Here is a 23,776-nt window from a genome sequence, read left to right as displayed (position 1 = left end):
TGTAGCGACCCAGGCCTTCCTGGGAATGAGCAGCTGATACTTGGCTCTGCTTTTCTTCCCGCTCTGCTCTGCTGTAGCTGAACACTGAACTGCTGTCCCCGAACACCCTGGAAGCACTCTGGACTAACTGCGCGTCCGTAAGATGCCAGCGGTGCGTGTGTCAGCTTCTAGAAGAGTGGGGGTGGCTCTCTCAACGTTGCCAACAGTGAATGCACAGCTGGTGGCTGCTGCCTCTTGTTAGGGCTGAGGCGTCCCTTCCTGGTGCATCTGGAGCAAGAACAGGGCCAGCACGATGAGCTGCCTGGGCACCTCTTGGTTTGCACATACAAACTGTGCTGCAGTGCTCAGGAGCAGCAATTTGTTGCGCTTTGATCATAAATCACCGTGCCATGTAAAAGGGAGTGTGTTGTGTCGCTCCTGGTGTTCCTGTGCGTCGGAGGCGCTCACTTGGCAGGCGCAGCACTGCAGCCAGCGCCGTTCCATGACAGCGCTTGAAATCTGCATCGTGGCTCCCAATGGCAGAAAGCTGCGTCACCATCCCAGGGAAGCCCAGAGCAGAACTCCCGCGCAGAGGCGACAGGAGCCCACAAGCCCACTGCCTGCTGTATTTCCCACTGGGCTCTGAGGGGGGAGAGCGGAACTGGGGGCTGTGATTTGTCAAGGGGATGCCCCCTCTGTCCCTGTGACCGCCGTTCATGGCCAAAACAAAGGGAAAAAAAACCCAACACAAAATAACATCAAGGGCTTTTTATTAGTTAAATAAGAAATCACTTTCTGGAGAGCAGCTGTCCCTGCCCAGCTGCCCGGCTCCTGGGTCTGTCCCGCGGGGGCCTTGGTGCGTGAGGGAGGTGGCAGTCGGACGAGTCGCTCTTGCTCTCCGCTGCCTTATGCAGCCCGGGCTGGTGCTGTGCTGGCCCTGTCAGGCAGCAGGGGTGGCAGGAGAGAGCAGCATGAGCTGGGGTGGGGGCAGTGGGGGGGACACGGGTGGGGAAAACCTAGCACCTCGTGGGTGCCCTGCCCTCCCCGCTGCCCCTTCACACCCATGGGATCCTCTCCCCAAGCCAGCCCCGGCCGTACCCTCTTTGTCCGTGAGCACGGGACTGTCCAGCTGCTCTCTGGACATGCCGCCGTCCTTTGCCAACAGGTCCACCACGTTGCACTGGGAATGAGAGAGCGGGCTGGCTGAGCCACGGGGCCGAACTCGGCATCCCTTGGCAACCCTCCCACGGCCAGCTCTCCCTGGGGAAACTGAGGCACAGATGCCCCCCCCGCCCCCACAGAGGCTCGGCCTCAGTGGCCCCCGCCGTATCCCTACCTTTGTCATCCCTACCTTGTTGGGGAGCAGGAGCGGCTGGAGGCGCCGGGGGAGCTGGAGGCCCTGGCGGCGCTGCAGCGGGGTGGTGACAGTGTGGCGGCCCCCGCAGCTCCGCGGCACGGTGGGGTACTTGACCTCGGCTGGCGGCTGCCTGTGGGACGGGGTACGCGGATGCTCAGTGCCCGGCACCGTGGCAGCCCGTGCTTCAGCCTGCTACGGCAGGGAGGGGGCCAGGGGCTGCTCCCCGCTGGGGTCTGTCCCTCCCGGCTCCCCTCCGCCTGCTGCAGGAGACCCCCCGGCCGTCCTGCTGGATCTGCTCTTTCCCCACAGCCCCCGGGAGCTGGCCGTGGCAGTGGCAGGTCCCTGCACCCCACGCCAAGGACAGCAGGAGGCAGGAGCTGGGCTGTCCCGGCTGCAGCGCTTGATTTCAGCAACTTGTTTGGGAGAAGGACCCTGACCTCCCTAAGCCCGAGGTCAGGCTGAGACCAGACACAACTCATCGCACGTGGCTTCAGCGCCCTCGAGACAGAGACTTGGGCCAGACGGGCAGCGAGGGGGGGCTGTAAAACCCCTCAGAGGCGGGGTAAGCACAGCTGACCCTCTGCAGCACAGCTCTGCTCCCCTGCCCTGCCCAGGTCCGCCCGGACCCCACTGCCCCCACCTGGGGAAGAGCTCTCCCTCGCCGGGGCCAGGCCACCCTGCACCCCAGTGGGACGGGGATGGGTCCCCGTGTCCCCTACCTGTGCTCGTGCTGCTGTTCCTGCTCTGGCTTGAGAATGGTACGGGGGTGCTCGGCGAGGCGGGGGGACAGCGGCGGCAGGGATGGGATGGTCACGATGTGCCTGGGGAGGGCAGGAGCCGTAGATGGGTGACGCGGCAGTGCCCTGAAACCCATGGGCTTGTAGCCCACGGCACCCCCTGCTCCCTGGGGAGGGCTCTGCGTCCCCCTGCTGCCAGGCAGGGCCGCGAGGGGGCTGGGCAGGGTCAGACCCCCCAGGCAGAGCCCCGAACCCCTGTGCCTGGCACGGCGGGGCACTGCCAGCACCCATCGCCCCCCCGTCCCGCCCACAGCGCCAGGTGCTACTCACGGGCCAGGCACCGACATGTCGAGGGGCCGGTCGCAGGACAGGCAGTGGAAATGGGTCAGCAGCGGGCTGGAGTGGGGAGAAAAGGGCTGGGTGAGCTCCTGGGGGGGACACAGGCAGGCAGCTCGCAGGCAGCAGCGAGGTGTCCCTGAAGCCGCCGCCGTCCCCATTGCACTCACTTCTTAATGCCAGCTGCATCATCAGCCCCTGCCTGTGAGCCCTCCTGGAGCTGCTTGAGGTTGCTCTCCCAGTGCCCCTCCAGCTGCTTCTGCAGAGCCCCCAGCTCCTGGCGGTCCAGCTGTGGACAGGTGCCCCCCCTCAGCCAGCTGCCCCGGGATGGGACATGGTGGTCCCCGGCTGGGACAGCTGGCAGAGGGATCCTCGGAGGGATGCCAAGCCCTGAAGGAGCAGGTTTTGCGTGGCAGAGACGAGACACCCCTCACCTTGGAGGCCACCTCTTCACTAAGCTCTTGCTGGACCTTCTCCTGGCCCGTCTGCCGGCTCAGCACCTCCTCGAGCATCTCAGTCAGCCGCTCCATCCTTGTGTCGAACTCGCTGCGGTTGACTTTGCCAGCCAGGCTGGTTTTGTCTGCTTTCTAGCAAGAGGGAAGGGCAGGAGAGCGGTGGGGAAAGGACGAAGGTAGCCTAGGCAGGGCCAGCTCGTGTTGGGAGGAGAGGGAGAAGTGGCTACGTGGCCCTGCTTGCCCCATCACCCCCATGGGGTTGGTGCCAGCCGCCAAAGGGACCCGTGGGGAGACAGAGGGACCTGGCGAGGGACGCGCAGCCAGTCTGGAAATCTTCCCTCCCCCCGGCAGGTTCTGCCACCAAGCACCCAAGGGACAAGGGGTGATTGTCACCCTGCCTGGGACCCCCTTGGCTGCTGCTGGGGACCCTCCAGGCCATACCACATCGAGTCCCAGCATCAGGTCATTCTTGTCCGCTTTGCCCTTCACCAGCTTCTCCAGGGACTGGAACAGAGCCTGCCAACACAGAAAGCACCCCATGATGCCACGGCAGCGTCAGAGCTGCCTCCCAGCCAGTTCAGCGCCCCCCATCCACCTCCCACCCCCCTTAAAAACCTCCGGGAAAGGGACAAACTCCTTGTGGTGCCCAGGCTCTGCCTGGAGGATGCTCTGACCCCGTGGGCCTTTCAGCCACCCACCTTGGTATCTTGCTGCTGCTGCTGACTGTCACGCAGGAGGTTCCCCACGACGGAGCTGAGCTTTTCGTAGCTGCCTTGCACCTGCACAAGGGTGGCCTGGACGCGCTTCAGCACCTCCTCATCCTGCTGCAGGGAGGAAGATGACAGGGCGGTGCTGTGCAAGGGGGGACTGGCTGCCCCGTGGCGACAGAGCCAGGTTACTTGGCCGGTGGCCAAAGGCTCTCGGTGCCAGCAGGACATTTGCACCGAGGCTTTCATTTCCTTCCGTGCTGCTGACTTGTACAAGGCAATGTGGGGAGCAGCGAGGGGCTCCCCCATGTTACAGCACAGCACGACCAGCCAGGGGAGTGCCGGCAGCCCCCTCCCAAGCCCCCCATGCCGCCATCTCCCTACCTGGCTCTGCCTCGGCAGCTGCCTCGGCACCTTGCCCACCGCCCGCCGGGACATCAGGGAGTCCACCACCTCCTGGAGCTTCTCGTAGCGCTGCAGGAGCTGCCCCACCTGCGCTCCGGTGTCCCCACAGCAGGCAGGGCATGCTGCCTGCGCCTCTGCCTGCTCCTGCCCTGCGCTCTCCATCGCCTTCAGCTTGTCCTGCTGCAGGAAGGGGAGAAGGGATCGGCTCTCAGATGGAATGGATGCAGCCAAGAAGCCAAGGTGCTGTGGAGGCTCGATGGCTGCAGCCGGCCAGGGGCCGTGGCCGGGAACCCTGCCAGGACCCCCCCACCCAGCCGGCGGGCAGTGGGAGCACTCCCCCTAGACCTCACCTGAGCCTGCATCAGCTCGGCCACCTCTGTCACCAGCTGCTTCAGCGTGGCCTCGGTCATGTCCTGGTGTTCTCCCAGCTCCTTCAGCTCACGCTTTATCTTCTGTAACTCCAGCTCCTTCAGCGTGGCCTCGGTCATGTCCTGGTGTTCTCCCAGCTCCTTCAGCTCACGCTTTATCTTCTGTAACTCCAGCTCCTTCAGCTCCAGCACCTCTTGCTTTAACTCCTGCAGTCCCAGCTCCTTCAGCTCCAGCACCTCTTGCTTTGTCTCCTGCAGGCCCAGCTCCTTCAGCTCCAACACCTCTTGCTTTAACTCCTGCACTCCCAGGTCCTTCAGCTCCAACACCTCTTGCTTTAACTCCTGCACTCCCAGGTCCTTCAGCTCCAGCACCTCTTGCTTTAACTCCTGCAGTCCCAGCTCCTTCAGCTCCAACACCTCTTGCTTTGTCTCCTGCAGTCCCAGGTCCTTCAGCTCCAGCACCTCTTGCTTTATCTCCTGCAGTCCCAGGTCCTTCAGCTCCAACACCTCTTGCTTTAACTCCTGCAGTCCCAGCTCCTTCAGCTCCAACACCTCTTGCTTTGTCTCCTGCAGCATGGACCTGGCCAGCAAGATGGGTGCACAGGCAGGCTGAGCCTCATCGGGGCCACTCAGGGGGGTGTCCCTCGCCCCCCAGACTGGGATGCTCCCAGCCACTGGGCTCCCTTGCAGCCCCATGGGGTAGCAAACCCTCTCCCTTCCTCTTACCCCAGTTGCAGGGCGATCTGGTCGCTGCCATCTGCTCTCCAGTCCGCTCCAGCCACCCACGACTTTCCAAGGGCATCCTCCAGCTGCCTGATCTGGGAACGGCGGTGGTGGCAGAGTCAGGGCATGGCACCCCGTGCTGTCCCTTTGCGGGGCGGGGGGGGGGGCCTTTGGCTGCCCCCTCCCTCTCCAAATCCCCCCTGGCATCCCTGCAGCCCCCTCGGGCACTGCCACCGGCTCACCTTCTCCTTCACCTCCTGCAGCTCGCTGGCAAGGCTCTGCAGAGAGGACACCTGACCCCGGAGGGCGATGCTGTTGTCATCTAGAGGGACATGGTCCAAGGGGACATGCTGTCAGTGAGGGGGTCTCGCCCTTGGGGCCAGGCTCTGAGCACGATGAGCCCCCAGCCCAGGGTGTTCCCACACTAAACACCCCCCACCAGCCCCCTCAGGGTTCCTACCTCCCTCCGGGAAGAGCAGGTGCCTCTGCTCACGCTCGGCGTGGTCTGACTTGGTGGCTTCCAGGTGGGCCACCTGCTCCTTCGGGTGGCCAAGCTGCCCAGACTGGCGGAGAGCCTCCACCGTCTCCATGCCATGGCCAGAGGCACTGCTGGAGGCTGAGGACCCCCAGGGCATTGCCGGCTCTTGCAAATGGGACGTGCCGGGCGATCCTAGCTGCACCCCTGGGGTGGCGGTCCAGGTGCCAGGGGACCCTGGCTTCTCTCCTGGGCTGGTGGTCTTGATGCCAGGGAATGCTGCCTCCATCCCTGGGGTGGTGATTTGGGTGCTGGAGGGTCCTGGCTGCACCCCTGGGGTGGTGCTCTGGGCGCCAGGGGACCCTGGCTTCTCTCCTGGGCTGGTGGTCTTGATGCCAGGGAACGCTGGCTGCATGCCCGGGGTGGTGATTTGGGTGCCGGGGGATCCTGGCTCCGTCCCCTGTGTGGTGCTCGGAGTGCCAGGGGCCCCTGGCTGCATCCTGGGGGCTGTGGCGCTGGCATCAGAAATGCTCTTCCCATCTGAAGGAGCGCCTGCCGCCTTCTCAGGGCTCACTGGTGCTCTGTGTGTCCCTGCTTGCGTCTCCTCGGAGCCAGGCTGTGTCCCGGGAGCCCCCTTGCTTGCGCTGGGCACAGGCTGTGCCCCTGGTTCCTCCGTCCCCGGCACGGAGCTTGCCCCGTGCTGGGTGTCCACGTCCGCCTGGGGGGACTCGGTGGGGGAAGAAAGGCTGCCACTGCCCTCCTGGGAAGAGGAGGCCAAGGGGAGCAGGGTTACAGGCAGCCATGCAGCGGCAAGGACAGAGCCCAGGCCCCCCCGCCATGTCCCCACTGCCTGTCTCCAAGGCACCGCCTCCCGGGGCCAAACTCAAGGACACCACGAGAGCCCCAAGGCAAAGGCTGCCCCCCCCGCACAGAGCCCCGGGGCCCACGGCCACAGCCTCCCGCAACCTCCCCAGCCCCCTTAGTGCTTTGCTGGCCTCTGGGCCGGCAGCGTCTGAGCAGTCGAGCCTGGGGAGCGGCAAACCCTCCCTGACTCCCCGGGCCACGGCAGCGAGGCCTTTTGCTCTCCAGCAAGGGCATTCGGTGCTCCAGGCCTGCTGCCCAGCCCCGCTTCCCAGCCCAAGGGGCTGCGCTGGTGTTTCAGGAGCAGCAGCCCCCGGCGGGACTTGGAAACCATCTCACAGTGCCAAATGCTGGCATCTGCCCCCTCCTCCTCCCCCTTCTGCTTCGCTGCCCACCAGGCGAGCCACCCCCCAGCACCTCCCAGCCCACCATGCTGCGCACCTCCTGCGGGACTGGGCTGAGGCTCCGCATTTCCTTCAGGCTTTTCTGGGGAAGGAAGGGATCAAGGGCTCAGCCCGGCCACGTAGCTGGCAGGGACGGCCCCCTCGGGGACAGGACCCCCCAGCATCACTGCCCAGCACCCACCACCCATGGACCATGCCCCAGCACAGGAGGGATGGTCCCCCCAGGGGAGCTGGGGACACAGCTACCTCCTGTCTCAGTGCAGGATCCAGGACCCCCCGCGGCCATACTTCACCACGACACTTCTTGTGACGGGGGCCTGGCAGCTGGCTGGCGGCGTCCTGGAGTTTCCCCTGGAGCAGGGAGAGGACAGGGACACCAGTCTGGCTGTGGGAGCACATTTCAAAGGAGCATCCCCACATTGCCTTGGGCACAAGAGAGAGGGGCGCTGGGAAGGGCTGTGCCCGGGGGCTGTGGCTGTGTTGCGCGGGGCAGAGCTTTCTCGCCCTCCTTCCCAGCCCCCAGGTGTCTTTTTTGATGGCTCTTTGGTTCCAAAGCGCCTGAGCATCCCTTTGGGTGATGGCCACAGTTCCTTCTCGCCCCAGCCTGAGCTGCAGGCAGCGGTGCCCGTTTCTACCCTCCCTGGGGCCGTGCTGGCGGGCAGAGGGTGGGGAGCTCTGGGTGGGGGTGGCTGAGCTGCCCTGCTGCCCTCCTTGGGACATCCTTCCCACTCTGCCCTCCTGGTGCCCTTCCTGCTGGGGGACAGGGAGGGCTGATGGCCGCGGGGCAGGGGCTGGGGTGGTGATGGGGAGAGGGGCAGGGAGGGGGCGAGGGTCCAGCTCCCTCTCGGGGCACTGGCGGCAGCTCACCAAGCCGAGGGCCTCCTGCATGGCCCGGAGCTCCTCTTCCAGGTGGGACTGCGCCTCCTTCATTGCGCCCATCTCCTGGAGGAGCTCCTCGGAGAGAGCTGTGGCCTGGCAGAAAGGGGTGGTGGGGGTGAGCCCCAGGAGAGGGTCCCTGGGGAGCAGGACCATTGCCGCCGCTGTGGCCTGCCCAGAGCCGGGGGGCAGTGCCAGGCTGGCAGGGCAGCGCGGGCAGCACGTCCCATCCATCACATCTTCAAGAGCTGAGATGGGGCAGCAGCTCCCCAGAGACCCCCACCCCTGCCCCGGGGGGGCCCATTGCACGGCCCGGCTCAGCAGGGACGCCCCCAGCCCTGCTGCCCCTGCCAGGCTCCCAGTGAGATCCCTGCAGCCCATCCAAAGGGCAAAGAGCCGCTGCAGCCCCCTCGAGCACAGCCTGGCCAGGGCAGCAGCAGCCACTGCTAACCAAGTGGCCACCATCATCTCCAGCTGCGCGGGGAACCCTCCCTGCCGCCATCTCCCGCGGTGTCCCAGCCCTGGCAGGACCTGGCCCGGCAGTGCTGACGGTGGCTCTTTCCTTCAGCCCGAGCTTAGCTCTCCCCACAGGGGATGCTCTGGCGATGCATGGTCACCCGTGGCTCAGCACCATGCAGGGTGAGGCCCCTCTCCGGTCCCCACCAGTGCCGGCTTTAGCCCGTGGGCAAGCGGTGGGAGATGAGGCCCATGAGCCTCTCAGCTGCCCCAGGAGTGGATGCGGTACCGGCTGAAGGTCAGGAGCGGGGAAGAGAGGGCTGGAGAGGGTGGTGGGGCCGGACCTCCAGGGTGCCGAGCCTCCATCCAAGGGAGCCAAGGGCACCAGGGACTCGCTGGGTATCGGCCCCACCAGGACCGGCTGACGGCAACGTGGGGAAGACCCAGAGCAAGCAGAGCAGCATTTCGGCCCCAGCTTTTCCTCCCCAAGACTTCACCCCTTTCCTTCACTGAAGCCCCACGTGCCACCCTCAGCTCAGGCTTATACCAGCCCTTGGTCTAAGGGCAGCACAACGGCGGCTGGACCCCGGAGGATGGGGTGTCGTGCAGGGGAGCAGCCAGGGGATGGGCAAGAGCCTCTACCTTGGAGATGCCGCTCTCGTTGGCTTTGATCTTGTCCCTCATCCAGCCCACGTCGGTGGCCACGGAGGCCAGCGGGGGGCTGCTCGTGCTCTCCTGGAGCAAGTCCTTCCCAGGCAGCCACTGCCCCGGTTCCTGGGGCTGCTGCCCCCTGTCCTGGGCCCTGTCGCCCTCCTTCTCCAGCACAGGGGGTGCCTCTGCAGGCTGGTCCCCCTCCCAGAGCAGGGTCAGGCTGTCCCCCTGCTTCTGGGCAGGCAGGTCCCGCAGGCCCAGGTGCCCGAGCATGGCGAGCAGCAGGCTGCGCAACGCCATGAAGTTGACTGCCCCGAGCTCGGGCGTCCCGATGGCCTCGTCCAGCAGCTGGTACAGGCTGAGCTGGGCCATGGCTGCTGCCCTGCCCAAAGCCATGGAGGCACCTGAGGGGGATGGGAACCTTTCTGCCTGAGGGGGGGCCCGGGATGGCTGGAAGGGATGGGCACTTGAAGCCTTCCTCTTCCTCCTCTTCTTCCTCCTCCTCCTCTGCTGGCTCCTCGCAGCAGAGTGGTCACACCAACACGGGACGGGTGACAAGGGACAAGGCAGCGTCCCCTGTTGCTAGGCGACGCCCCGCCCCCCGCAGCCACCTACCAACGGGGACGCTGCATTGTCCATTGTCACCCGTCCCACCGCCGAGTGGACGTCCTCATGGCGAAGGTGGAAGCAGACAAGAACAACCTGATGCTGGGACTCGATGTGGTGGGACCAGCCCCATGGGGGTGATGGGGCGAGCAGGGCCACGTAGCCACTTCTCCCTCTCCTCCCAACACAAGAATGTTTCTTCATCACCATGCCGTGCTGACAGCTGCTCTTTGGGACCTAGCCATTCTGCACACCAGGAATGCTCCGCTCTTCCTAATTTGTCCCTTTTTCCAAGCAGTTCATGAGCAACTCCAACAGCCCACTGTCGTGCTTTAGCCTCAGATGGCAACTAAGAACCACGTGCCGCTCACTCGGGCCTTCCCAATACGGGAAGAACTGGAAGAAAAAAGGCAAGACTCTTGGGTTGAGACAAAGGCAGTTTAACAGAACAGCAAAGGGAACAACAAAACAACAATCACACGGACAGAGGAATGTACAAACACGATTATGGAACCGACGCTCCCCGCCACTCCCTGACCGGACCCGGGACGCCCCAGCCCGCTCCAAGCAGAGATGTCCTGCCCCCTCCCCCAGCAGCTCAGGGTGGGCATGGCTCACATAGCATGGAATATCTGCGTCCTGGGGAGAATTAACCCCGTCCCCGCCGGAACCAGGACGTTATCCACCCCTTATTCCAGACCATCTATGCCATGCCCACATCTTACAGGTTCCAGGGAATTGCCACCACTTTCCCCTGTCATGTATATATATACCTATATATTCATGCAGATATAATGCCCTTAGTCTATGGGCCATCCCTCCAAAGTGTCCGTTGAGTTCATTTCATCCATGGCTCTGGGCTCCATCTGTTAGAACAGTCTCTCAGGGCAGGTGAGATGCTGGGTGGTGCTGGCCTCTTGCATGCTGTATTGTCGGAGCTTGTGACTGGTGCACCCGGTGTGGCTCATGCACACAGTCCGTGGGCTGAAGATGTAGATCTTGAGGACAGTTTCTGGGCACCACCTGCTGAGGTCAGTTCTGATCCCATCACCCCTGTGCCTTACTCCTAGTACAGCTGATAGCAATTATAGTAATGAGGACATACAGTGACAGTGTTACTTAGCAATTAACAACACACAATTTGATTCATTGGCTATTCTCACCCAAAATCAGATCCCCATGAGGTACACATCGGAGCTGCCCATCCTTCCGCATCACCCACCAAGTGCACCCAGGCCCTTGGGCAAAAGCAGTCCCACGGATGGGTTTGCCTTTGCCTGAGGCAGGACTGACCCAGACTGTCTTCCCTGGCATATCCTTCATGAGCACTACGGGGACTTTATCCCCTTCTACGGTACGTGGAAGTTTTGATTGGGCAGGGCCAGCCCCATTGGTAGATCCCCTGGGGTTAACTAGCCAGGTAGCCTTTGCTAAATGTGCATCCCAGTGTTTTAAAGTCCCACCACCCATTGCTCTCAGTGTAGTTTTTAACAGCCCATTGTATCGTTCCATCTTCCCAGAGGCTGGTGCGTGACAGGGGATGTGATACACCCACTCAATGCCATGCTCTTTGGCCCAGGTGTCTATGAGGCTGTTTCGGAAATGAGTCCCGTTGTCCGACTCAGTTCTCTCTGGGGTACCATGTCGCCACAGGACTTGTTTTTCAAGGCCCAGGATAGTGTTCCGGGCAGTGGCATGGGGCACAGGGTATGTTTCCAGCCATCCAGTGGTTGCTTCCACCATTGTGAGCACACGGCGCTTGCCTTGACGGGTTTGTGGCAGTGTGATATAATCCATCTGCCAGGCCTCCCCGCATTTGTATTTCAGTCATCGCCCTCCATACCAAAGAGGCTTCAAACGCTTGGCTTGCTTGATTGCAGCGCATGTCTCACATTCATGGATGACCTGTGCAACAGTGTCCATGGTCAAGTCCACCCCTCAGTCATGGGCGCATCTATATGTCGCATCTCTTCCTTGATGGCCTGAGGAGTCATGGGCCCACCGAGCTAGGAATAGTTCACCCCTATGTTGCCAGTCCAGATCCAGCTGAGCCACTTCAATCCTAGCAGCCCGATCCACCTGCTGCTTGTTCTGATGTTCCTCCGTGGCCCCATTCTTCGGTACATGGGCATCTACGTGGCGTACTTTCACAACCAGATTCTCTATCCGGGCAGCAATATCTTGCCATAGTTCAACAGCCCAGGTGGGTTTGCCTCTGCGCTGCCAGTTGCCCTGCTTCTGCTGCTGTAGCCACCCCCACAGAGCATTTGCCACCATCCATGAGTCAGTGTAGAGTTAAAGTACCGGCCATTTTTCTCGCTCGGCAATGGCCAAAGCCAGCTGAATGGCTTTCACCTCTGCAAACTGCCTCGATTCACCTTGTCCTTCACTGGCCTCTGCAACTTGTCGTGTAGGACTCCACACAGCAGCCTTCCACTTTCCATGCTTTCCCACAATCCGGCAGGACCCAGCAGTGAACAGGGCATCTTTCTTCCCATTTTCTGGCAGTTTATTATATGGTGGGGCCTCTTCCGCACGCGTCACCTCCTCCCCTGGTGACATTCCGAAATCCTTGCCTTCTGGCCAGTCCGTGATCACCTCCAGAGTTCCTGGGCGACTGGGGTTTCCCATTCGAGTTCGCTGTGTGACCAGTGCAATCCACTTACTCCCTGTGGCACCAGTTGCATGATGTGTGGTGGGGACCCTTTCTTTGAGCATCCAGCCCAGCACCGGCAGTCGAGGTGCTAAGAGGAGCTGTGCTTCTGTACCAACCTCTTCAGAAGCAGCTCGAACCCCTTCATATGCTGCCAAGATCTCTTTTTCTGTTGGAGTGTAGCGGGCTTCGGATCCTGTGGATCCCCGACTCCAAAACCCCAGGGGTCGACCTCGGGTCTCCCCTGGTGCTTTCTGCCAGAGGCTCCAGGTAGGGCCGTTCTCCCCGGCTGCGCTGTAGAGCACGTTTTCAACGTCTTGTCCTGCACGGACTGGCCCCAGGGCCACTGCATGGACTCTTTCCTGTCTGATTTGTTCAAAAGCTTGTCGCTGCTCAGGACCCCATTTAAAATCGTTCTTCTTCCGGGTTACTTGATAGAGAGGGATTACAATTAGACTGTGATGTGGGATATGCATTCTCCAAAACCCCACAATGCCTAAGAAAGCTTGTGTTTCCTTTTTACTAGTTGGTGGAGACATAGCTGCTATCTTGTTGATCACATCCATTAAATACCCACATAAAAATACCCTCTGCTGACGTAATCTATACCAAGGATGCACGGAGCCTCTGGGCCAGTCACAATGGGATGCTTTTGCCACTCATTCCCAGTTAGGCTCACTTCAGCCTCCAGTACAGTCAGCTCTTGGGACCCCCCTGTCACCCCAGAAATACAGATGGGTTCTGCCCCTCTGTAGCTTGATGGTATTAGGGTGCACTGTGCACCCGTGTCCACTAGAGCCTCATACTCCTGTGGGTCTGATGTGCCAGGCCATCGAATCCACACCGTCCAATAAACCCGGTTGTCCCTTTTCTCCCCCTGGTCGGAGGCAGGGCCCCTCTAATCCTGGTCATAGTATCCGTTACTCACTTCTTGCAGAAATGACTTGGAAGTTCCTTCAAGAGGATCAGAAGTAAGATCAGACCTTCTGCTCTGTCTGGGGAACTGCCCCCTGGAAACCAGGGCGGCACTTTTCCTGGAGGGATCCTCTTTTGTGGTTGTCCTTCCTTGCAACTCCTGTACCCGTGTCCGCAGGGTCGAAGTAGGTTGTCCATCCGACTTCCTCATGTCCTCCCCGTGGTCACGCAGGTAGAACCACAGGGTGCCTCGTGGTGTGTACCCTCTGTACTCTCTCTCTTGAGTGGGGAAACGCCTGCTCCTAATAGCTGAGATGCTGGCCCATACAGGTGGGGAGTAGGACATATTCTCTTCAAGTTGCTGGACCTTCCGCGACAGTTTCTCCACAGCTGAGACAAGGCGGGAAGAGAGACTTTCTTCATATGGCCGGAGCCGGCCAGCCACCTCATCCACCCTTGGTCCCTCTTCGCCTTTCCATTCCATTACTGCCAGTGAGTTGGCATATGATGATGGTGCGCTCCGTACAACCTTCCGCCACATGGGCCTTGTGCATTGCACCTCATCAGGGTCTGTGGGTAAGTCTGCATCATCCAGGTGACAATGTGCTCGCCTGAATGTCGGCTGAAATCTTTTCGCATATCCCGCAGCTCACTCAAGGATAGGGATCGAGTAATTATCTCTGGTTCTGCCTCTTCCTCCTGTTCTCGTGATGGCGCTGGTTCATCGTTATCCCTTACTAAGAGAACTGATTTCTTCATGTACTTCTTCTTCTGTATGGGGGCAACTGATACTGGCGCGGGTTGGTTCCCTGGTTCAGTGGCAGTGGCTGCCACTGGGGTTGGAGGAGCCGCAGTGTCTGTCGCAGGGGTTGCAGTAGCCGCAGTCTCTGTCACAGGGGTTGGAGTAGCTGCAGTGTCTGTTGTCCTGGTCTCCATCTCTTCCCCCTGAGGGTGCTGCGTAACACTGAGCAGGGCCTGGTAGATACTGGCCAGGGCCCAGCACAGTGCGGTGAGTTGTGCCTCTCCAGAATAGCCACAGCATTTTCCCTTCAGATATTCTACCACTCTGTCAGGGTCCGGTAATTGTTCAGGGGTGAAGTCCCAGACCATTGGAGGCGAGAAGTTCTCTAGGTACCTGCCCGTGTTCTCCCACATGCCGTGCCACCCCTGACTGTCCAGCCTCGGAGCAGGTCTCTGGGTGGTCGTCTTAAATAGTCGTTTAACCCTGAACAGGACCTGGAACATATTCAGCAGACATAACAATAGGACCAGGCTGGTTTGAGCATCCCAAGGATATTCAAAATTCTCAAAAGCTGTCATACCTGACCCGAAGGAGAAAAGGGAGGCAAAAGAGCTGGGGAAAGTGTCCCCCCATTTCCCCCACAGACTGGGTGTAATTATTAATATATTGTGAGAGATGGTGCCCAAGGTACGGACAGGACAGCAATGCCACTTAAACGCCCCCAAGTAACTGTCTAACAAGTGATGTTCTCATATCCTAAGCCGGTATCACACAGGACAGTAAAATGACAATCCTGATCCCTCTCCCAGAGGTGATAAACAGCATTGCAGGGAGTACATAAGCCATAGAGGAATTTACATGACACAGCCACGAGAACAAACCAAGCAACATGGTGACCAGTGACTATTTACCTAATACAATAAATGCATACAACAAATTCGTTTTTCCAAGCTCTAGTTGGATTCTGTTGTTATCTCAACCCTTCGAGCCCCACGTTGGGTGCCAAAAAAGGACTGTCGTGGTTTGGCCTCAGACGGCAACAAGGAACTAAGTGCTGCTCGCTCGGGCCTTCCCAATACGGGAAGAATTGGAAGAAAAAAGGCAGAACTTGTGGGTTGAGACAAAGGCAGTTTAACAGAAGAGCAAAGGGAACAAGAAAACAACAACAATCACACGGACAGAGGAATGTACAAACACGACTACGGAACCGCCGCTCACCAACCGGACCCGGGACGCCCCAGCCCGCTCCCCAGCAGCGACTTCCTGGCCCCTCCTCTGGCAGCTCCGCCTGGCCATGGCTCACATGGCATGGAATACCTGTGTCCCTGATGGAGCCCGGGGAGAATTAACCCTGTCCCTGCCAGCACCAGGACAATGACTTGCTTCCTTCTCCAGGAGACCTGGCTCTGCCCCACATGCCCACTGCAGCACGTCCTCACATGGTCACACAGCGCCGCTAACATTGGGGTTTTCCTCTCCTGGGCACTTCCCACACCACTCCAGACCCACCCTGTCTCTCTCCCACCTTCCCCGCCATCTGCCCAGCCCAGCCCAAAAGAGCCCCCTGCTCTGGGCTGGCCCCACAGCAGTGCTCCCCACAGGGAACTGCAGAGCTCTGGGCACTCCCCCCACAGCCCCAGCCCCTCTGAAGGGCACCACAGCTGCTGGGGGCAGAGAGGGCTCTCAGCCTCCCCATCACCCCAGGGCTGGAGCTGGCCCCAAGGGCCAGCAGAGGCCACTCGCTCTCTGGCTCTCCTGCCTTCAGCTGCAGCTGATCCCCAGCCCAAACTGCCTTTGCCCCGCTCTGCCTCCCCGCCTGCCCTGCTCCCCAGGACAGCAGGAGACTCCTGGCCCTGGGGCTCCTCAGGCAGCTCCCGCATCTCTCCAGTCTCCTTTCCCTCTGCCTGCTGCATCTTCACTGCCTCCCACGGCCCTGCAGAGTCCTGGCTTGTGGGTACCTGGATTTAGTGATTTGTCCTGGGGGGACCTATCTCTGAGACTTAAACTCTTCTCTGTCTCCATTCACTTCCCATCCCAGAGAACATGGAGTGTCCCCGTCCTCTCCTGACCACTCCAGATTCCTTTCCACATGGATCGAAATCTGCCATCAGCCCCATCATACCTGTGACAGCCTGAGGAATGTTACTGGGAGGTCATGTACCGTCTCCACTGCCCCTCTACACCAAGAAGAGATCCTTCAACAAAGTCTCAGTGTCTAAAATATGCCAGTGCTACTGTGACATTATTTCCCAAAACAAGGTGGAAAGACGCTTGGAAAGTCCAGTTCCTTAGGCTTCTTCGCAGCCAAAACCGTATCAAGCCGACCCAGCCATCAGGCACCACACTCAGGAGATCCCCTTTTCTTGCAGAGATGCTCTTAGGGAGGAAAGAGGTGACACATGGTTCTTCAAGGATGAGACACAACAGGAAAGAGCCTGAAGAGAAGTGCTATGATCCCAAGCAATTACCTCTAAGTATGATTATCAGGAAAAAAAAAAAAGCCGAAATTTCTCTGAAACGTGATTTGAACACTATGAAAGAAAGGGGAAGAAAATTACTGTTGATGGTGCAGGATCCATTGGGTCTGTTTCCTCAGGGCACCCTTGAGCTCCTGGTTCCTCAGGCTGTAGATGAGGGGGTTCACTGCTGGAGGCACCACCGAGTACAGCAGTGACACCACTAGGTCTAGAAATGGAGAGGAGATGGAGGGGGGCTTCAGGTGGGCAAATATGCCAGTGCTGACAAATAAGGAGACCACGGCCAGGTGAGGGAGGCACGTGGAAAAGGCTTTGTGCTGTCCCTGCTGCGAGGGCATCCTCAGCACAGCCCTGAAGATCTGCACATAGGACAGCACAATGAAAACAAAACATGCAAAGACTAAACAGGCACTGAGTAGAATAAGCCCAACTTCCTTGAGGTAGTCTGAGTCTGAGCAGGAGAGCTTGAGGATCTGGGCGATTTCACAAAAGAATTGGTTTAGGCCATTGCCTTGGCAGAGAGGTATTGAAAATGTATTAGCTGTGTGCAGCACAGCATAGAGAAAGCCACTGCCCCAGGCAGCTGCTGCCATGTGGACACAAGCTCTGCTGCGCAGGAGGGACCCATAGTGCAGGGGTTTGCAGATGGCCACGTAGCGGTCATAGGCCATGACTGTCAGAAGATAAAACTCTGCTGAGATGAAGGTGACAAACACGAAGACTTGTGTAACACATCCCAAGTAGGAGATGGCCCTGGTGTCCCAGAGGGAGTTGGCCATGGCTTTGGGAACAGTGGTGGAGATGGCACCCAGGTCGAGGAGGGCGAGGTTGAGGAGGAAGAAGTACATGGGGGTGTGGAGGCGGTGGTCACAGGCTACGGCAGTGATGATGAGGCCATTGCCCAGGAGGGCAGCCAGGTAGATGCCCAGGAAGAGGCAGAAGTGCAAGAGCTGCAGCTCCCGCGTGTCTGCGAATGCCAGGAGGAGGAAGTGGGTGATGGATCTGCCGTTGGACATCGGATCCCTTTGTTCCCGAGGTACTGCCAAAGGAGGAAAGCACACTCACAAGTCAGGACAGCTCTGAGCAAATCTCTTCCCATTGCCTGCCCTTCCAAACCCAAGCCCCGAAAACACACTTTGCCTGTGTCCTTTTTTGCGGGAGCTTTCTGCATTGCCCTTGTTGGAGCTCTCATTGTTGCTGGCCAAGTGTGCCGTGAGGAGCAGAGCTCTGCTTGTGGGCTCCCAAGGAGTCATCCCTGCTCCACAGCAGCGGGGATTTGGGAAAGGGGTTACAGCTTCTGCCATTCACTAGTTACCTCATCTGTCATCCACTTGTAACGCAGAGGAGCTGCTCAGCATATTCCTGCAGGAAAACCTCAGGGAAACTCCTGGTTGTCCTAAAGCTGCAGTGACATGAGCAGAGCCAGCTCACTCCTCAGCCTTGACGGGGGGTAAAGACCACGCAGCTCTTCACTCACTGCCCCCCGACCCCCTGCAGAGGCATAGGGAGAAGAGGGAGAAAAAGGAATAAAAATCTCATGGGTTGAGATACAGCCAGTTTGATAGACCAGTAACGGGAAAGAAACTAACAATCATTGTAAATGAAAATAGGAAACCAGGAGTGATGCAGCACAATTGCTTACCACCCGATGCCCATCCCGAGCAGCGAACACGGATTCCTGCCGCCCGGCCAACCCCCATTTCTATACTGAGCAGGACCAGCCCAAGGCATTTTAATGCCCTCTCTGGTGGTTTTGGTGCTGAGCCCATGAAGCTCAGACACAGGGGAAGCTGATGAAACCTCTCCAGAAGTCAACGTCAGATGTAATTTTGCAAGTTTCTTGGAGCGTTAATGGGTCCCACTGAGGGCCACTACTGCCAAAGGCTCCTGGGGGCTCGTTCGAGGGAAAACTGGAGGCGGTGAGGGCAGGTAGGCAAAGGCAATGGAGAGGTGTCTCTGACGCTGGCTAATGCTGAATGTGTGAGAGGAAGGCAAAGGGCCAAGCCCTGGCCTCCAGCCCCTGGGAAGGGAGATCCTGCCCCACAAGCACAGCTCAGGGCTCTTCCTGGGGCATTGTGATGGGAGGACGTGCAATGCCAAGGGCAGAAAGACAGAATGACGGCTCCCGGGTGGGGAAGAGGAGGTGCTAAGGCCCTAGTGCTGTAAGGATAAGGTGTCTTCTGGTAGCCTTGGTGGCACAGACAACAGCCACAGCCAAGAGGAGAAAGACATAAGCACTGTTGGGGGCTTTCAGCCTTGCCAACTCCCTTGATCGTCTGCACCCCTGGCTGTGCTATGGTGTCCCACATCTGCTCCTCTTCCCCTGCAGGCTGCAGACAACCCCCTGCTTCCCCGTCTTCCTCTCCCCTCAGCGTCTCACTGCCTTTGCTCATCTCTCTCCATCGTCCTTGGCTGTTCCTGAAACACAACGCCTTGGGCTGATCCCGACTCCCTCTGGGTGATCTGTTGCAGCACAGCACTGCCCTTGCAGTGGCATTTCTTTCTCCTGGTGTCCAGTCTCCACCTCCCAAGCTGCCCTTTGTTGCATTTTTTCTTTCTCCTGCTGTTTCCCGCCAAAGAAAAGATCCATTGTCTCTGAAACAACCCTTCAACCAGGTTCAGGCTATTCCAATAGTGCCCAGAGCCTCCCTGCCACTGGGCCAGAGAAGCCCAGGTCCCTCAGCCTCTCCACCAAGTGCACGTGCACTGGGCCCTAAAGCCCATCTTGGCAGACCTCCTCTGGACACTCTCCAGGTCCTCTCCACTTCTCCAAAATGTGGAGCCGCACGCTGGGACACAGCTGTGTGCGTTGGGCCACAGCAGTGCTGAGTCAAAGGGGAAGGTGACTCTAGTTGCCAGGGGGACACACGCTCCTCCTCCTGCAGCCCCGTAGACAGCCGGCCTTGTTCATAGTGAGCGTGCACCACTGGCTCATGAGGCGTCCCTCAGGGTGCCCAGCCCCGTCTCCGCAGGGTCCCTGCTCAGCACATCAGGTCCCAGCCTGTCCTGCTGCATTGGGGTTATTCTTCCCCGGGATGCAGGACTGGACACTTCTCCTTGAAAGACTTCAAGAATTTCTGTTGGCCAAATCCCAGCGTTTCTCCAGCTGCCCCTGGACTCAAGCTCCCTTTGGTCAGCTGTTAATGTTTGTGTGCAGATGGTCACCCTGATGCTTGTTCCCCAGGGCTTGGTATTGGGGCCAGTTCACTTTAAGATCTTTTTCAATGATCTGGACGAGGGGATTGAGTGCACCCTCAGTAAGTTTGCAGATGACACCAATTTAGGTGGGAGTGTCGATCTGCTTGAGGGTAGGAACACATTGCAGAGGGATCTGGAGAGGCTGGATCGATGGGCCAAGGCCAGTGGTATGAGGTTCAACAGGTCCAAGTGCCGGGTCCTGCACTTGGGTCACACCAACCCCATGCAGCGTTGCAAGCCTGGGGAGGAGTGGCTGGAGAGCTGCCCCGCAGGAAAGAACCTGGGGGTGTTGGTCAACTGCCGGCTGAATATGAGCCAGCAGTGTGCCCAGGTGGCCAAGAAGGCCAACCCAATTTTGTCCTGTATCAGGAACAGTGTGGTGAGCAGGAGTAGGGAAGTGATCGTCCCCCTGTACTTGGCACTGGTGAGGCCCCACTTGGAGTACTGTGTCCAGTTTTGGGCCCCTCACCACAAAAAAAGACACGTAGGTGCTGGAGCAGGTCCAGAGAAGGGCAACGGAGCTGGTGAGGGATCTGGAGGATAAATCTTATGAGGAGTGGCTGAGGAAGTTGGGGTTGTTTAGCCTGGAGAAAAGGAGGCTGAGGGGAGACCTTCTAACTCTCTAACTCCCTGAAAGGAGGTTGCAGAGAGATGGGGCTCGGTCTGTTTCTCCAAGTAAGAGGCTATAGGACAAGAGGAAACGGCCTCTAGTTGTGTGACGGGAGGTTTATACAGGATATTAGGAAAAGTTTTTAAACTGAAGGGGTTATTAAGCATTGGAACAGGCTGCGCAGGGAGGTGGTTGAGGCACCATCCGTGGAGGTATTTAAAAGACGGGCAGACATAGTGCTTAGAGCTATGGTTTAGTGATGGCTTTTGTCAGAGTTAGGTTGATGGTTGGAGTAGGTGATCTGAAAGGTCCCTCCCAACCAAGGCAATTTGATGTTTCTCTTCTGATTTCATGCCCTTTTCCACTCTTTTTCCACTGTCAAGTTCTTCTCTTGGATCATCCTCATCCCCTCCCATACAAAGAGCCAACTCTTTTTCACCGTTTCCTTGTTGGCCCTTCCCTTGGTGTTTCTGAGATGGTGACAGTGGCACTTTCCACCCTCCTCATGTCATCCATGACACTAGTAACCCCTTTTCTTACCTCTGCTGTCGTACAGCTACTCAAGTTGTCTTGTTAGAGGAACCACGACTCAGCATGAGCCATCTGCACATGCAATTTAAATGCTGATGTTCTGGAGCTTCAGTGCACAGGGACCTTGAGACACCTGGGGATGTGGCCAACAGAAACCTGCTCAAGTTTTTCAAGGAGAAGGGGCAAAGTGGGAGAGGACGAGGTGAGGAGTGAGTCTGAGGAGAGGGGCCTGGGCATTTTGAGGGATGCCATGTGAGCCTCTGGTAAAGGCTCAGCACCATTAAGGCCAGCTGCATATGGGGTGGTGTTAGAAGGGCCGTGGACACCCGGAAAAGGGCAGTTATTGTCCCCCTTGACTCAGCAGTGGTGTGGCCACATCTGCTCTCATAGTGTCCCAGCATGCCATGGATTTGAAGGGACGTTTAAAGGTCATGTAGTCCAATCCCCGATTTTTAGGGACATCTGCGACTCAATCAGGATGCTGAAAGCCCCGCCCTACCTGACCCTGAACACCGCCAACGATGGGGAATCCACAGCTTCTCTGGGCAACCTTTTCCAGTGTCTCACCACCCTCATTGTGAAAAATTTCTTCCCTATGTCCAATCTAAATCGACCCTCTTTCAGTTTAAAGCTGTTGCCCCTTGTCCTGTCATTACTGGCCCTGGTAAAATCTCTCTCTCTCTCTTATAAGCCTCCACCGTACACTGAAAGGATATAAGAAGGTCTCCTTGGACCTTTTTTGTTTCCAGGCTCAACAACATCAACTCTCTCAGTTTTTCTTCCTAGGAGAGGTCTTCTGGCCCTCCAATGATTGTTGGTGATCCATCTCTTGACCCGCTCTAACAGCTTTAGGCATGAGGCATGTGGTGAGGGTTTCAGCTTTGGCGTTGGTGTTCAGGGAAGGGCTACAGAGGAGAGCTGCAGGTGAGGGATTAGGGTTAGGGTCCAGGCAAAGGCTTAGGGGGAGCTGCGTCGTGCCGAGTCTGAGGGGCAAGAGTGCGGAAGGCACTCGGCGTGTATGGGCCCTGGTGGTGAGCAGAGGGAAAGCTCATGTGGTGATGACCAAAAGCATCCCCATTGCAACGAGCTGGGGATTAGCACTGGGCCCCTTGGCTTGGCAGGGCACATCCAGGGGGCTACAGCACACAGGATGTCTCTGCCTCCTTTCTTTGTCACCCTGAAATCACTGCCTCTGGTTTTCTGCTCCAACCAGCCCCCAGGGAGGCACGCTTCAATTTCCTGAAGCAGCTTCGTCAGCCACAGCCCTCAGCAGACCCTGCTGAACGTCCAAGGCTCTTTATTCCTGCCAGGGCCCTCCACACTGCGTGACTTTCCCCTGGGAGCTCGTTAACGTGAAGGAACTGTAATGAGTTTATTCTTGCATCTCAATTCACCGTATGGTTGCAAGGGGACTTTGAGGAGAGACTGTCTCCAAGGAAGAGTTTTGCCCGAGTTTGCTGGAGAAGAGTTTTGTTTAACAAGCACATAATGTAACATGGGCAGGGACATCACTAGAGACATGAGTTGGTGACAAGGCTCTGGGATGGAAATTTGGCCAAGAATAAGGCAAAGTTTACTTAATCTGCCACACTGTCTCTTTAGCCAACTCACTAACTGTGCGTATATTTAGAACTTCCTATCAATCTCTCCAACATATTTCTTTTATGTTGATGGTTTGAGGAAGGTGGAGCTTATTGGAGGCTTGGCCTTGGCATATAGTGGAGGAATGCATTGGGTTTCTTTAATTAATTGGTATCACTTTTTCCTTCTGGCTGTTCAAATTGAATAAGAATCCCTTGTCTATTTACAGCCAAGTCTGCGGGGGAATCGGGCAGGAATTGGTGCAAAGGAGCTGTGAACATTCAGCTGCAGACTCAGCGCACAAGTCTGATGTAGGAAAAGAATGCAAGTCCCAGGCAGCCCCAAGAGAAACGGTGGGGAGGAGGAGGTGGGGGGGCAAGTTGTCCATACAGTGGGGGACCTCGAGGAGATGGCAGTTGCTACCTCTCTGGTCCTCCTTAGGAGACACCTCTGGTTCAGTATCAGCTGGAGAAAGCTGCAAGCATTTCCTCTGGAAAAATAAAAAGACTAATGAAAAGCCCTTTCCAAATGAAAAATTACCTTTTTATTAAGTGCTTCTTGAAACCTTCCGCTTTAAGTAGACTCCTGAGACCTCTCCACTGAGCTGTACCAGGCTAGAAGCCCTGAAGAAAATCATGGAAGAGCTGTGGCTCCTTAGGGCTTTCTGCACTTTAACGAGCCCCATGGGGTATTTGCTGCTGAGCCCAGGAATGCCAGATACTGAGAGGAGCTTGAACAACCTGTGCAGGAATTCAAGTCCGAAGCAAACGCCAAAGTGTCTTGGAGCATTAATTGTCCCCACTGAGGGCCATGACAGACCAAGCCTCCCCATGGATTTGTTCGAGCAGGCAACTGGAGGCTGTGATTACCGGGAGGCAAAGGCACTGTGCAGGTGGAGCTGATGCTGAGTAAAGCCTTGATGTATTTTATCCCGCCAAGCAGCCAGCCCTGGGAAGGGGGATCCTGTCCCTCACACTGGCTCAGGGCTCCTCCTGGGGCAGTGAGGTGTGGGGCAGGCAATGCCGAGTGAAGGACAATGGCACCACACCTCCAGGCCTCCCTGGGGGTTGCGAGGAAGCAGTGAGGCCCCGGTTCCATGAGATTAAGGTGTCTCCTTTCAGGCCTTGGTAGCAAAGACAACAGCCACAGCCAAGGGGACAAAGACCTGCGGGCTGTGGACACCCAACCTCTTTCCTCCCCTTGCTCCCACTGGGGCATCTCCTCGCCTTTCCTGACAGCTCTTCTTCCTCCCTGCCTGGTCCTTGGAACACCCAGCGTTGCGCTGATCCAGGCTCCCTCTGGGTGACCTCAGCAGTCACAGCACTGTCCTTCATGGGACATTTCCTTCTCCTCATGTCCAGTCTCATTGTGAATGTTGATTTGGGATCCTGCCCCACTTTGAGGTGGCACCAATTTCAGATTTAGTAACACGGGGTTAAGTCATATGATTCTAACAATACTTCATCATTTGCCAGTTCTCAAAGTGATTTATCAAAATTTGCTATAACCACCACAGTGACATATTTAAAGATTCAAAAAAGGAAAGGTTCACGGGACAGGTACGACACTTTCCTGAATTAAATCAGACACTCGCAACCACAAGACTTACAATAGTATTCTAAATTGAATTGCACACACAGAAAGTCGCTGAGGTGACCATCTCTGTGCAGGGA

The 23,776-nt window shown here is 58.0% G+C and overlaps 2 protein-coding genes across 2 annotated transcripts in view; one reads left to right on the top strand and one right to left on the bottom strand.

The window, feature by feature from the left end:
• LOC141735010 (scavenger receptor cysteine-rich type 1 protein M130-like) overlaps positions 1 to 23,776 on the top strand; it is a 452,930-nt gene that overhangs the window by 389,202 nt on the left and 39,952 nt on the right.
• On the bottom strand, positions 16,261 to 17,199 carry LOC141734991 (olfactory receptor 14A16-like). The gene has a single exon (XM_074567405.1). The coding sequence runs from the start codon at positions 17,197 to 17,199 to the stop codon at positions 16,261 to 16,263; it is 939 nt and encodes a 312-aa protein (XP_074423506.1).

The sequence above is a fragment of the Larus michahellis genome, chromosome 27 (genome assembly GCF_964199755.1).
Source record: "Larus michahellis chromosome 27, bLarMic1.1, whole genome shotgun sequence".
In the NCBI taxonomy this organism is placed as follows: Eukaryota; Metazoa; Chordata; class Aves; order Charadriiformes; family Laridae; genus Larus; species Larus michahellis.
The sequence above is the reverse complement of the archived record's forward strand: the minus strand, read 5'-3'. Positions and strand labels throughout refer to the sequence as shown.

What these genes read in the sequence shown, in the direction of transcription:
- LOC141734991 (XM_074567405.1), bottom strand. Translation starts at nt 17,199, where the DNA reads ATGTCCAACGGCAGATCCATCACCCACTTCCTCCTCCTGGCATTCGCA.